The 15,614-nt window shown below is 47.2% G+C and overlaps 1 protein-coding gene across 1 annotated transcript; it reads left to right on the forward strand.

Moving 5' to 3' along the window:
• Positions 1–54: 54 nt before the first annotated feature.
• tgfbi (transforming growth factor, beta-induced) lies at positions 55–14,795 on the forward strand. Its single transcript, XM_069173388.1, has 17 exons — positions 55–323; positions 2,267–2,365; positions 5,803–5,867; positions 6,050–6,207; positions 6,323–6,487; positions 10,327–10,473; positions 10,573–10,714; positions 10,815–11,027; positions 11,550–11,687; positions 11,810–11,952; positions 12,257–12,393; positions 12,891–13,021; positions 13,545–13,669; positions 13,800–13,902; positions 14,092–14,159; positions 14,355–14,379; positions 14,459–14,795. Exons 1-17 carry the CDS (start codon positions 199–201, stop codon positions 14,512–14,514), a joined length of 2,040 nt encoding a protein of 679 aa, XP_069029489.1. The 5' UTR covers positions 55–198; the 3' UTR covers positions 14,515–14,795.
• The last annotated feature ends 819 nt before the right edge of the window (positions 14,796–15,614 follow it).

Raw genomic sequence — 15,614 nt, forward strand, 5'->3', positions numbered from 1 at the left:
CTCCGGTGTCCCGCCCCCCCCCCCGCCCCCCGGTCTATATAGCGGACTCTCGCGGAGCCTGCAGGGTCGTCAGAGCAGCGAACGGAAGAAGGAGAGGTGGAAGTAGTAGAAGAAGAAGAAATAAAACGGGAAGAAGAAGTGAAAGTAGTAGAAGAAGACTCGGACTGAGCGGCAGGATCTTTTCAGCAGGAAGTCAACATGAAGCCGTCCGTCCTGGTTCTGGGTCTGGTTCTGGGTCTGGCCCTGGTCTTGACCGTGTGCGTGGCCCGGTCTCCGTACCAGGCGGTCCTGCAGCACAGCCGGATCAGAGGCCGGCAACAAGGGTGAGTATCCTCCCGAACCGAGCCGAACCGCGCCAGGTTCTGGTCCGGTTTCAGCTGATCACCTCACAGCAACGATCGATAACTGATGCAGTAAAAGTACAACACTGCAGTGTGAAAGTACTGCGTTACACTGAAAGTACTGAGGTACTCCAGTTCTCTAAATCAATGTAAAAGTACTTCGGTCTGCAGTCACGTGACGACGGTTGAAGTTTGAATGTTTCCAGCCTGTCAATCAAATCAAACCGGAAGTTTGAGGTGTGGCAGGCTTAAATACAAATACTGTAGTACAAGTACATGTACTGTAGTACAAGTACAAATATTGCTGTACATATACTGTAGTACAAATACAAGTACTTTAGTACAAATACAAGCACTGCTGTACAAGTACATGCACTGTACTACAAATACAAGTACTGTAGTACAAGTACGTGTAGTACTAGTCTAGTACAAGTACTGCTGTACAAATACTGTAGTACATGTACTGCTGTACAAATGCTGTAGTACATGTACTGTAGTATAAGTGCAAATACATATACTGTAGTACAATTACTGTAGTACAAGTACATGTACTGTGTTAAAAGTACAAACATTTCAGTTATAAACAGTTTCTTGTTCTAAAATTTTTAATCCAGAATTTTTTTAGACCAGACAGGTGAAGGTGGAATGAGTTTATTGATCAGAGATGTTTATTGATCAGTGAGATGTTTATTGATCAGTGAGATGTTTATTAATCAGTGTGAGATGTTTATTGATCGGTGAGATGTTTATTGATCAGTGAGATGTTTATTAATCAGTGAGAGATGTTTATTGATCAATGTGAGATGTTTATTGATCAGTGAGATGTTTATTAATCAGTGAGAGATGTTTATTGATCAGTGAGATGTTTATTGATCAGTGTGAGATGTTTATTGATCAGTGAGATGTTAATTGATCAGTGTGAGATGTTTATTGATCAGTGAGATGTTTATTGATCAGTGTGAGATGTTTATTGATCAGTGAGATGTTTATTGATCAGTGTGAGATGTTTATTGATCAGTGTGAGATGTTTATTGATCAGTGAGATGTTTATTGATCAGTGTGAGATGTTTATTGATCAGTGAGATGTTTATTGATCAGTGTGAGATGTTTATTGATCAGCGAGATGTTTATTGATCAGTGAGATGTTTACTGATCAGTGTGAGATGTTTATTGATCAGCGAGATGTTTATTGATCAGTGTGAGATGTTTATTGATCAGCGAGATGTTTATTGATCAGTGTGAGATGTTTATTGATCAGTGAGATGTTTATTGATCAGTGTGAGATGTTTATTGATCAGTGAGATGTTTATTGATCAGTGTGAGATGTTTATTGATCAGTGAGATGTTTATTGATCAGTGTGAGATGTTTATTGATCAGCGAGATGTTTATTGATCAGTGAGATGTTTACTGATCAGTGTGAGATGTTTACTGATCAGCGAGATGTTTATTGATCAGTGTGAGATGTTTATTGATCAGCGAGATGTTTATTGATCAGTGAGATGTTTATTGATCAGCGAGATGTTTATTGATCAGTGTGAGATGTTTATTGATCAGTGTGAGATGTTTATTGATCAGTGAGATGTTTATTGATCAGTGTGAGATGTTTATTGATTAGTGAGAGATGTTTATTGATCAGTGAGATGTTTATTGATCAGTGAGATGTGTATTGATCAGTGATATGTTTATTGATCAGTGCAAGATGTTTATTGATGTTTATTGATCAGTGAGATGTTTGTTGATCAGTGTGATATGTTTATTGATCAGTGAGATGTTTATTGATCAATGTGAGATGTTTATTGATGTTTATTGATCAGTGTGATATGTTTATTGATCAGTGTGATCAGTGATTGTCTCCTAATCGGGTTCATAGATCAGAGGTTGAGTGGTGAGTTTCAGTGTCTGACTGTCCGTCTGTCTCTTGCAGGCCGAATGTTTGTGCCATGCAGCAGATTAAAGGCACCGACAAGAAGTACTTCACCAACTGTAAGCAGTGGTACCACCGGAAGATCTGCAGCCGGCCCACGTGAGTCCACCACTTCCTCTCTCAGCTGCTCGGAGCCTGTTTTTCTTTCTGGATTTCTACTCTGGTCGTTTCATTTGACTTCAGTCCTGCTGGACGGAGCCGTTGTGTTCGGGGGATGGAGGAATGTCCGTCTCTGGAGGTGTCCTCACCTCTTATGTAACCACAGAAGAAGAAAAGACTTAAGCAGAACATTCAGTGTCGGTTTACCTCCGAGTCCCCGACTGCTGCAGGGTTCATGGACAGGACAGCAGCCAGGTCTCCGAGTCCAATGTTTCCTGCACTCTCGACTAATTTATTTATTCTGAACTCTCTGAGTTTATCTAAAGTTACATATCATTAGCTGCCTAAAGCTGACGTTAGCTGCTGTGTTCAGACCAAACGAGGCCGTTGTGTTGGATGATGAATGAAGCTTTTATTTTGTTAAACTTTCCCACAGTTCATCCTCTGGAGTCCTCCAGGAGGACTTTATGAACGTTAGCAGATGGACGTTTCTCAACTTTTGATCTTCGTTTTACTGCAGGACAACTCAAACACGCCTCCCTGTTCTGCTGTCTTTGTGGGGACCCTCACTGACAGCATGGACTCCGAGGACCCTGAAGTCCTACATCCAGGTCTGACCCTCCAACAGCTCCGTGGGGGTCTGTCCTGAAGTTGGACTGGACTAAATGTCCTCACAGGGCAGAAGTGTCCCCGGTCCTCAGAAGGATAGGCAGGCCGACCGCTGTGTGTTAATCCTGCAGCTCCTGCAGCGTGAGATCTGCCACACAGCTGGTCCTCGGCTGCCGGAGCCTCATTAATACCATGTGTGTGTTTCAGGCAGGAAAATGCTGCGCTTGTAAATGTGTTAATCAGCTGAAATCCTGCCATCTGCTCTGTACGTCCTCCTCGGTGGGTCGTGAACGCAGCGCTGCTCTGCAAAAGAAACCAAATCCCACAATCCTCCTCAGCTCTTTATGTAAACACATTCTTTAGAGGAGCCCAGCACTGCAGAGGAGGTGGAGCAGCAGCTGCTCACAATAAAACCCTGCAGCAGCTTGCTGTGGGTCAGCGACCCGGTTCTGAAGGTCCGGTTCAGACAGATTTCAGTCAGAACTCACGAGAACTGTTTAATGTCACAGAGCCTGAAGCTGCTGATCAACACGGATCAACACTAATCAACACGGATCAACATTGATCAACACGGATCAACATTAATCAACACGGATTAACATTAATCAACACGGATCAACACTAATCAACGCGGATCAACATTAATCAACGCGGATCAACATTAATCAACACGGATCAACATTAATCAACACGGATCAACACTAATCAATACGGATCAGCATTAATCAACACGGATCAACATTAATCAACACATATCAACATTAATCAACACGGATCAACACGGATCAGCATTAATCAACACGGATCAACATTAATCAACATGGATCAACACTAATCAACACGGATCAACATTAATCAACTCGGATCAACATTAATCAACACTGACCAACACTAATCAACACGGATCAACACTAATCAACACTGATCAACATGAATCAACACGGATCAACAGTAATCAACACTGATCAACACGGATCAGCATTAATCAACATGGATCAACATTAATCAACGCGGATCAACACTAATCAACACTGATCAACATTAATCAACACGGATCAACAGTCATCAACACTGATCAACACGGATCAGCATTAATCAACACGGATCAACATTAATCAACGCGGATCAACACTGATCAACACGGATCAACATTAATCAACATTAATCAACACTGATCAACACAGATCAACATTAATCAACACTGATCAACACAGATCAACAGTAATCAACACTGATCAACATTAATCAACACGGATCAACACTAATCAACACGGATCAACATTAATCAGCACGGATCAACACTAATCAACACGGATCAACATTAATCAACACTGATCAATGCGTAGGTTTAAGTTTGAGTTTGAGGCTCCGCCCCTCATGACCTAGTTCAGGAAGATTTTTATGTTTTCAAACGTTCTGTTGGTTCTCTTGGTTCTGTTGGTTCTGTTCAGCCTGGACGTTTCTTACAGATTGTTTTAGCTCAGGAAAGAAACAGGAAGTGAATCTGTTGGAGGACTTGAACACACACACACACACACACACACACACACACACACACACACACACACACACACACACACACACACACAGTGATGAACATCTCCTGACAGTTTAATTGGATTTACACTGGTGGTGGAGGAGGTGGAGGAGGGGGGAGTTGGACAGTCCTGTCTTTGTCTCTTTGTATATCTGGGTGTCTGTGGAGGAGGATATGAAGAGGTCAGAGGTCAGCAGAAGGAAGACTCATAACCATCAGCAGGCGTGTGAATCTTCAGGCACATGTAATGTTCACATAATGTGAAACATACGTGACCAGCAGCTCAGGATATTTATTTACATTCTCACCTCTTCAGCCCGGCGCTTTATTTTGAAGGGAACAGGAATTCAGGCTCCCGGTGGTGGTTCCATCCCCTTCAGGATTTGGTCTGGCTGCAGATTCTTCTCTCTGAGGATGAAGTCATTCATTTATTATGGAAACCTCGACAGGAAGTGTAGCCAGCCGCACACCTCATTACAGACCACATGTGCTCCGAGTCCAGACCTTCACTGCGGCCTCCGGGGAACCTCGTAAATCCTCAATGACTGCTCCTCGGAGTCCAATCCACCTCTGGTCTGGAGGTCCTAGCGGTCTGGAGGTCCTAGCGGTCTGGAAGTCCTGCTGGTCTGGAGGTCCTGCTGGTCTGGAGGTCCTACTGGTCTGGAGGTCCTAGCGGTCTAGAGGTCCTAGCGGTCTGGAGGTCCTGCTGATCTGGAGGTCCTACTGGTCTGGAGGTCCTAGTGGTCTGGAGGTCCTAGCGGTCTGGAGGTCCTGCTGGTCTGGAGGTCCTAGTGGTCTGGAGGTCCTAGCGGTCTGGAGGTCCTAGTTGTCTGGAGGTCCCGTGATCCTGATGGAGGTTTAAACTTGAACCCCAGAACAGGAACACCACCTGTGGTCTGGACACCTTCTGGTCCAGGTCCAGAGTCAGGTCCAGGTCCAGGGTCAGGTCCAGGTCCTCCTGTGGGTAGAGACAGACCCGGGTGTGTAAACAGCTCCCGGCAGCTCTCCGTCAGTCACCATGGAAACAGCTCTGCATCATAACTTTACGAGTATCATTATTCACAGACAGGAATTTATGTGTCTCCTGCAGCGAGATGTTGGACGGTTACAAGCTGAGGACAGGGGGACGCCGGTCTTATGGACAGACAGGGTTTTATTGTGGAAAGTGAAGCTGAGTCAGACACCACCTGAGATGGAGACATGGGGGGTCTCTGAGCTTTGTCATCACATGTCTTCCCCTGTCCTCACATGTCCTCACATGTCCTCTTCTGTCCTCCTGTCTCCACTGCAGGGTCATCACCTACGAGTGCTGTCCTGGTTATGAGAAGATTCCTGGAGAGAAAGGCTGTCCTGCAGGTCTGACTTCTGATCTGTTTGAATGTTGATGAGCAGTGTAATGATAATGAATATGATGATAATGAATAATGATGATGATGATGATAATAAATTATAAATGATGATAATGAATAATAAATGAAGATGATAATAAATAATGATGATGATGAAGATGATAATAATAATAAGTGGTGTGCTTGCAGCTCTTCCTCTGGTGAACATTTTCAACACTCTCGGCGTCGTCGGAGCTTCGACTACTCAGATGTACTCTGAACGAGCCAATCTGAAGGAGGAGGTTGAAGGACCGGGCAGCTTCACCTTCTTCGCCCCCAGCAATGAGGCCTGGGCCGCCCTGCCCACGGTATGGGGTCGGAACCAGAACACGTGGGGGGAGGAGGTTTGGGGGGTCGGTGATGATGATGAAAACTATAATAAAGATGATGATGATGATGAAGATGTATCTGGTCCTGGTGCAGGAGATCTTGGACGCTCTGGTGAGCAACGTAAACATCGAGCTGCTGAACGCTCTTCATTACCACATGGTGAACCGCCGGCTGACCTCCGAGGAGCTCCGACACGGATCCTCCTTCTCCTCCATGTACCAGGATGCACACGTCCACATCCACCACTACAGCAACGGGGTAACACAACACACTGGAACACACACTGGAACACACACACTGGAACACACACTGGAACACACACGGGAACATACACTGGAACACACACACTGGAACACACACACGGGAACACACACGGGAACATACACTGGAACACACACACTGGAACACACACGGGAACATACACTGGAACACACACACTGGAACACACACGGGAACACACACATACTGGAACACACACTGGAACACACACACGGGAACACACACGGGAACACATACTGGAACACATACTGGAACACACACGGGAACAGACACACGGGAACACACACACGGGAACACACACGGGAACACACACATACTGGAACACACACGGGAACACATACTGGAACACATACTGGAACACACACGGGAACAGACACACGGGAATACACACACGGGAACACACATGGGAACACACACATACTGGAACACACACTGGAACACACACACGGGAACACACACGGGAACACACACACACGGGAACACACACACACGGGAACACACACACTGGAACACACACGGGAACACACACACACTGGAACACACACACTGGAACACACACACACTGGAACACACACACGGGAACACACACACTGGAACACACACACTGGAACACACACGGGAACAGACACACGGGAACACACACACGGGAACACACACGCTGGAACACACACACTAACACACACTGGAACACACACACTGGAACACACACGGGAACACGAACACACACTGGAACACACACACACTGGAACACATACTGGAACACACACACGGGAACATACACACGGGAACACACACACTGGAACACTGGAACACACACTAACACACACACTGGAACACACACATTGGAACACACACACTGGAACACACACACTGGAACACACACGGGAACACACACACGGGAACACACACACTGGAACACACACACACACTGGAACACACACACACACACGGGAACACATACTGGAACGCACACACTGGAACACACACATACTGGAACACACACACTGGAACACACACTGGAACACACACACGGGAACACACACGGGAACACACACTGTAAATCACATACTGGAACACACACACTGGAACACACACGGGAACACACACACGGGAACACACACTGGAACACACACACACTGGAACACACACACGGGAACACACACACGGGAACACACACACACACACTGGAACACACACATTGGAACACACATACTGGAACACACACTGGAACACACACACGGGAACATACACACGGGAACACACACACTGGAACACACACTAACACACACACTGGAAAACACACACATTGGAACACACACACTGGAACACACACAGGAACACACACTGGAACAAACACACTGGAACACACACACACGCGGGAACACATACTGGAGCACACACACTGGAACACACATACTGGAACACACACTGGAACACACACACGGGAACACACACGGGAACACACACACTGGAAAACACATACTGGAACACACACACTGGAACACACACGGGAACACGCACACTAACACACACTGGAACACACACGGGAACACACACACACGGCAACACACACGGGAACACACACGGGAACACACACACTGGAAAACACATACTGGAACACACACTGGAACACACACACTGGAACACTCACGGGAACACGCACACTAACACACACTGGAACATACACACTGGAACACACACACTGGAACACACACGGGAACACACACACTGGAACACACACGGGAACACACACGGGAACACACACACGGGAACACACACACTGGAACACATACTGGAACACACACGGGAACAGACACACGGGAACACACACACGGGAACACACATACTGGAACACACACACGGGAACACACACACACTGGAACACACTAACACACACAGGAACACACACGGGAACACACACACGGGAACATACACACGGGAACACACACACTGGAACACACTAACACACACAGGAACACACACTGGAACACACACACTGGAACACACACGGGAACACACACACTGGAACACACTAACACACACAGGAACACACACTGGAACACACACACTGGAACACACACGGGAACACACACACTGGAACACACACGGGAACACACACACTGGAACACACACGGGAACACGCACACTAACACACACTGGAACACACACGGGAACACACACACGGCAACACACACACGGGAACACACACTGGAACACACACACGGGAACACACACACTGGAACACACACACGGGAACACACACACGGGAACACACACGGGAACACACACACACTGGAACACACACGGGAACATACACACGGGAACACACACACTGGAACACACTGGAACACACACTAACACACACACTGGAACACACACATTGGAACACACACACTGGAACACACACAGGAACACACACTGGAACACACACACTGGAACACACACGGGAACACACACACTAGAACACACACGGGAACACACACAGGAGCACACACACACACTGGAACACACACACTGGAACACACACACGGGAACATACACACGGGAATACACACACTGGAACACTGGAACACACACTAACACACACACTGGAACACACACATTGGAACACACACACTGGAACACACACACTGGAACACACACTGGAACACACACGGGAACACACACACTGGAACACACACGGGAACACACACACTGGAACACGCACACACACACACACGGGAACACATACACGGGAACACACACACTGTAAAACACATACTGGAACACACACACTGGAACACACACGGGAACACACACTGGAACACACACACTGGAACACACACGGGAACACACACACTGGAACACACACACACACTGGAACACACACACGGGAACACACACACTGGAACACACATACTGGAACACACACGGGAACATACACACGGGAACACACACTGGAACACACACACTGGAACACACACACTGGAACACACACACACTGGAACACACACACGGGAACACACACACGGGAACACACACACACACTGGAACACACACACGGGAACACACACACACTGGAACACACATACTGGAACACACACTGGAACACACACTGGAACACACACACGGGAACACACACACACACTGGAACACACACACGGGAACACACACACACTGGAACACACACTGGAACACACACACGGGAACATACACACGGGAACACACACACTGGAACACACACGGGAACACACACACTGGAACACACACTGGAACACCCACGGGAACACACACACTGGAACACACACACTGGAACACACACACACTGGAACACACACACACACACACGGGAACACATACTGGAGCACACACACTGGAACACACACACACGGGAACACACACACTGGAAAACACACACTGGAACACACACACTGGAACACCCACGGGAACACACACACTGGAACACACACACACTGGAACACACGCACACACACGGGAACACATACTGGAGCACACACACTGGAACACACACACACGGGAACACACACACGGGAACACACACACTGGAAAACACATACTGGAACACACACTGGAACACACACACTGGAACACACACGGAAAAACACACACTGGAACACACACACACTGGAACACACACATACTGGAACACACACACTGGAACACACACACGGGAACACACATACTGGAACACACAGATGGGCACGCACTCTCTGTAACATAGTTATCTCGTCACGTGACCCAAACATTCCCCGTGACGAATGATCAGGAGTTACCGTGGTTACTGATCGATGGATAAACGACTCTCCTCGTCTCCTCAGATCATCACGGTGAACTGTGCTCGTCTCATCAAACCAGACCAACATGCCACCAACGGCATCGTACACGTGGTCGACCGCGTCATCACTGCCGTTTCCAACGACATGCAAGCAATCATCGACATCGACGACAACCTGGAGACGCTGCGTGTGAGTACACCTGTCAATCAACCAGTCAGGGACTTCCTGACTTCCTGTGTTTGTTACTTCCTGTCTCTGACTTCCTGTTTTTATTACTTGCTGTTGCAGATGGCCTTCGCTGCAGCAGGTCTGACCACCATGCTGGAGAACGAGGGTCAGTACACTATCTTCGCCCCCACCAATGATGCCTTCGAGAAGATTCCTCCGGAGACCCTGAACAGGATCCTGGGAGACCCCGTGGCTCTGAGAGGTGCCCAGCAGGAGGCGCTGTCTTCCTTAGCTCATTACTGTCTCTGATGTGTTGTAGTGACAGTCTGATGTGAGCCCTCCTCTATGCCCCGCCCCCTCAGATCTGCTGAACTACCACATCCTGAAGCACATGCAGTGCGCCGAGTCGATCGTGTCGGGGACCCCGATGGAGACGCTGCAGGGCACCATGCTGGAGGTGGGCTGTGACGGAGACCAGCTGACCCTTAATGGGAAGGCTGTCATCAGCAAGAAGGACCAGCTGGGAACCAACGGGGTCATTCACTACATCAACGAGCTGCTCATCCCCGACTCAGGTAGCATGCAGTACCTGTGGCACTGGTACTGCATTCAATACTACTGATCAGTACTTCTTCAGTACCGCTTCAGTACTACTGATCAGTACTCCCTCAGTACTCCCTCAGTACTCTGCCAATACTCTGCCAGTACTCTGGTAGTACTGCGTCAGTACTCCGATAGTACTCCCTCAGTACTCCGTCAGTACTAGTACTCCGTCAGTACTCCTTCATTACTCCATAAGTACTCTGTCAGTACTCCGATAGTACTAGTACTCCGTCAGTACTCTGTCAATACTCCTTCATTACTCCATTAATACTCTGTCAGTACTCCGATAGTACTCCCTCAGTACTCCGTCCGTGTTCATCATCAGTGGTTCGACTTCAGACCTCAGACCAGAATCGGGGTCCTCGCTAAGACCAGCAGAGACCAGGATCTGATGTGGTCCATGCAGGCCTGTCAGGAGGTCTGGGACGGTCCACTTCCTGTCCGGACACGTCTGGTCCCTGCTGGTGGTTTCACTCTGTGTTTGTGTCTTGCAGCTAAAACTCTCCTGGAACTGGCCGAGGATTCATCAGTTTCCACGGCGACCAAGCTGTTTGTTGAAGCCGGTCTGACCCCCCACCTGACTGGGTCTGAGGCTCTGACCATGCTGGCTCCTCTGAACGACGCTTTCAAAGGTAACCCCGCCCCCTCTGTAAAACTTGGTGAACAGAAACGGGGCTTCTGTCGACCTGCTGCAGACACAAACATGACCAGAATCAGGTGTGTCCTTCTGTGTGTTTCACCACGTGTGTAACAGGAAGTGTGACGATGACTCCCAACATGAGGAAGATGATGACCAATCACATGGTGAAAGAGCAGCTGTCCTCCAAGTCTCTGTACCACGGTCAGGAGCTGGAGACGCTGGGGGGCCTCCGACTCCGAGTGTTCGTCTACAGAAACGTGAGAACTTTGTTTCTTCACGTGGGTTCATTCATTCATCTACCCATTTATTCTATCATTTATTCATTCATTAATCCATCCATCTAGCCATTCATTCAATAATTAATTAATTCATCCCTCTACTCATTCAGTCATTCATCCATTCATCTACCCATTAATTAATTAATTAGTTTATGGGTGTTGTTTCGATGGATGGATGTTGGTTGGATGGACGAATGATGGATGGTTGGATGATGGATGGATGTTGTTTCGATTGATGGATGGTTCGATGCTGGATGGTTCTCAGGTGTGCGTCTCTCCGTAGAACCTGTGCATCGAGAACGCCTGCATCGCTGCTCACGATAAAACGGGACGTTACGCCTCCATGTTCACGGTGGACAAAGTGCTCAGTCCCCCCATGGGGACCGTCATGGACGTCCTGAAGGCTGACGACCGCTTCAGGTGACCTTTATTTATGTTACACCTGGTAGGAAACTACGGCTTCCATGTTGGATCCAGCTTCAACCTCACAGCAACATACAAGCTTTTAATCAAGAAACCTCAGGAAGTTGTTACTGAAACAAATTCAGAAGAAATGAAACACAACCGGAGCTGAAAGAGAAAACTGCAAGACTGAGTGTAGGGGGAAGCTGTTAGCCTAGCTTAGCACAAAGACTGAGTGTAGGGGGAAACTGTTAGCCTAGCTGTTAGCTGTTAGCCTAGCTTAGCACAAAGACTTAGTCTAGGGGGAAACCGTTAGCCTAGCTTACCATAAGTAATAAGTGTAGGGGATACTGTTAGTCTAGTTTGACGTATGTTCCTGAACTGGTGAGAAAACATGAGATGCTGTTGTACTAGCAGACGTTAGCATTGGAGCAGCATCAGTAGCTAGCATTGTGTTAGCAGGAGTTAGCCTCGCAGGGTTTTGTTCAACAACCATTCTGTTGGACCTTTTTCAGTCTCCTGGTCGGTGCCATCCAGACAGCCGGTATGACTGAGCTGCTAAACCAGCAGGGGGCGCTCACCTTCTTCGCTCCCACCAACGACGCCTTCACCACCATGACACAGGCCGAACTCAACAAACTGATGCGTGAGTATTTAAAACCTCCGATTAGAGGAACCAGGACTGTTGGATTGTTGGACCTTTTAAAAGACGCCTCCGACAGAGATGTTCTGTCTGCAGTGTCCATGTTGGACAGAATAAACTGCAGTCTGAGGTGTTGTCCTCGTGTCCCTCAGGTCTTGTGTCCCTCAGGTCTCGGCCGGCTGTGTCTTGTCTCCTTGTTTGGGTGGACGTCCTCAGTGTTTATGTGACTGAACCTGTCTGCTGAATGTCTCTGAACTCGTTTAAACAAATGTCAGCTGATGAAGACCAGCAGAGCGTCTCCGAGGTTGTCTCTGAGGTCCCAGCAGCGTTGAAGGTGTCGACTCACGGTCGCCATGAAGCTGTTAACTTGTCAGTTGTTTGTTTGGTGGACGGTTTGAGTCCATCCTCAGAGACGGAGATATGTTCCTGAGGACATCTGTTCCTGAGGACACGAGGACACTCTGACATGTCAGGACTCTGTCAATACGACCGATCAGTACCTGAACTTGTCTGTCTCTGTTTGCAGGTAACGCCCAGCAGCTCTCAGGTGTGCTCAGGTATCACCTGGGGGAGGGCCTGCTGGTCAGCGGGGGGGTCGGATCTCACACCAGACTGCAGCCTGTGCAGGGGGAGAAGCTGGAACTGGGCGTGGTCAGTTCACCTGTCATCACACATCATGTTCCAACCTGTTACACCACTTTACTCACGTAAGGTGTGTTGTTGTTGTTTGTTTGTTCTAAACTGTTCTGTGATTGGTCGCCCTCCCTCCTCTGTGTCTCAGCGTAACTACACGGTGTACGTCAACAAAGTCCCGGTGGCCGACGCAGACCTGATGGCGACGAATGGAGTCGTCCACGCTGTCAACAGCATCATCAAACCGCTGCGTGAGTCACGTTTACCTGCAGATGTTTGTTTGTTTGTTGTTTAGATCAAACTCTAAACAACAAACAAGCTGCTGCAGCGGACCGAATACACCGTCCTGATGAGGGTGGAGCTGCAGGTGGAGTTGACTCCTCCAGATGAACCGCAGCAGAAGTCTCAGGTGTTTCAGAAATGTTCTCTTTCTGTAACAGCTCTGAAGGTGGAGCGGGAGCAGAACGACGGGCCGGACCCTCCCCTCAGATCAGCTGACTCCTCCAGGGTGAGAACATCACCAACGTTCTCCGAGGAACATTCATCCTTAGAGTAGAACCTGCTGCCAGCTCATTAAGGTCACATGATGCTCTGACAAGTAGAACAAAAGTAGCTGTTAGATCAGCTGTTAGATGTGAGTTGTTGGTCCTGGTTCTGGTCCTGGTTCTGATTCTGGTCTGACCCCCTTCCTTCTGTCTTGCAGGTCGACTCCCGGAGCTTCAGGAACGGTGAGTCTGGGTTCTGTTGATCCTGCAGGTCCAGGTGAGTTTGATCGGACCATGATGAGTTCTGGTTCTGTTTGTGCAGACGATCTGTTCCAGAAGGTGGTCCGCAGTCGCTCCAGCAGAACCATGAGTCAGTAGAACTGCAGAACGGCAGAACCACGACCTGAGGAACCAAAGAAGAAGGAGGCAGTTCTGACCCGGAGGGTCAAAGGTCACGTGTTAAAGGCAATGAGGCGCTGCAGGATGTCGAGAGGTTCTGATTCTCAGTGAGGAGGAGAAGAAGAAATGTTGTTTTATTTTGTAAGAACAGTGTCACTTCCTGTTTGTGTGAGTATTTCCTGTCGTCCTGCAGCATGTCGCAGGTTGAAGCTCTGAACGCTGCGTTCAGGAGGTTGTTTGAAATAAAGATGAAGGTCAGACACCGTGTTGAGTTCAGGTTCACCTGCAGCCGTTCACGTGTGCTCCGTTCACGCTGATGAAACATTAACGAGGCAACACGGAGCTGCTTTTTACAGGTGAGGGTGGAGCAGCAAAAAATAAAACACGATTAAAATAAAACATTAAAATAAAACAATTAAAATAAAACACGTCAAATAAAATATAACCCGTTGATTAAAATAAAACACGATTCAAATAAAACACATTATTCATCAGTTATTCATCAGTTATTGATGTTATTCATCAGTTATTCATGTTATTGATATTATTCATCAGTTATGGATGTTATTCATCAGTTATTGATATTATTCATCAGTTATTGATGTTATTCATCAGTTATTGATGTTATTCATCAGTTATTCATGTTATTCATCAGTTAATCATCAGTTATTGATATTATTCATCAGTTATTCATGTTATTCATCAGTTATTGATATTATTCATCAGTTAATCATCAGTTATTGATGTTATTCATCAATTATTGATGTTATTCATCAGTTAATCATTAGTTATTGATGTTATTCATCAGTTATCGATGTTATTCATCAGTTATTGATATTATTCATCAGTTATTCATGTTATTCATCAGTTATTCATCAGTTATTGATGTCATTCATCAGTTATTCATCCGTTATCTGAATTCAGGTTCTGTTGAAGAACGTTAATAGACAGAACTTCTTTCAGAACATTTAACCTTTTATAGTCTGTGATCACAAAGTGTCACTTTGCTGCCCCCTTCAGGTCAACGTTAACAACAGGGTTTTAAAGGAATCAGTTCAACACACTTCAGACGCGGGTTC

This window comes from Embiotoca jacksoni, unplaced genomic scaffold (genome assembly GCF_022577435.1).
Source record: "Embiotoca jacksoni isolate LCO1_2020_lvr unplaced genomic scaffold, fEmbJac1.0.p SCAF_100, whole genome shotgun sequence".
NCBI lineage: Eukaryota > Metazoa > Chordata > Actinopteri > Embiotocidae > Embiotoca > Embiotoca jacksoni.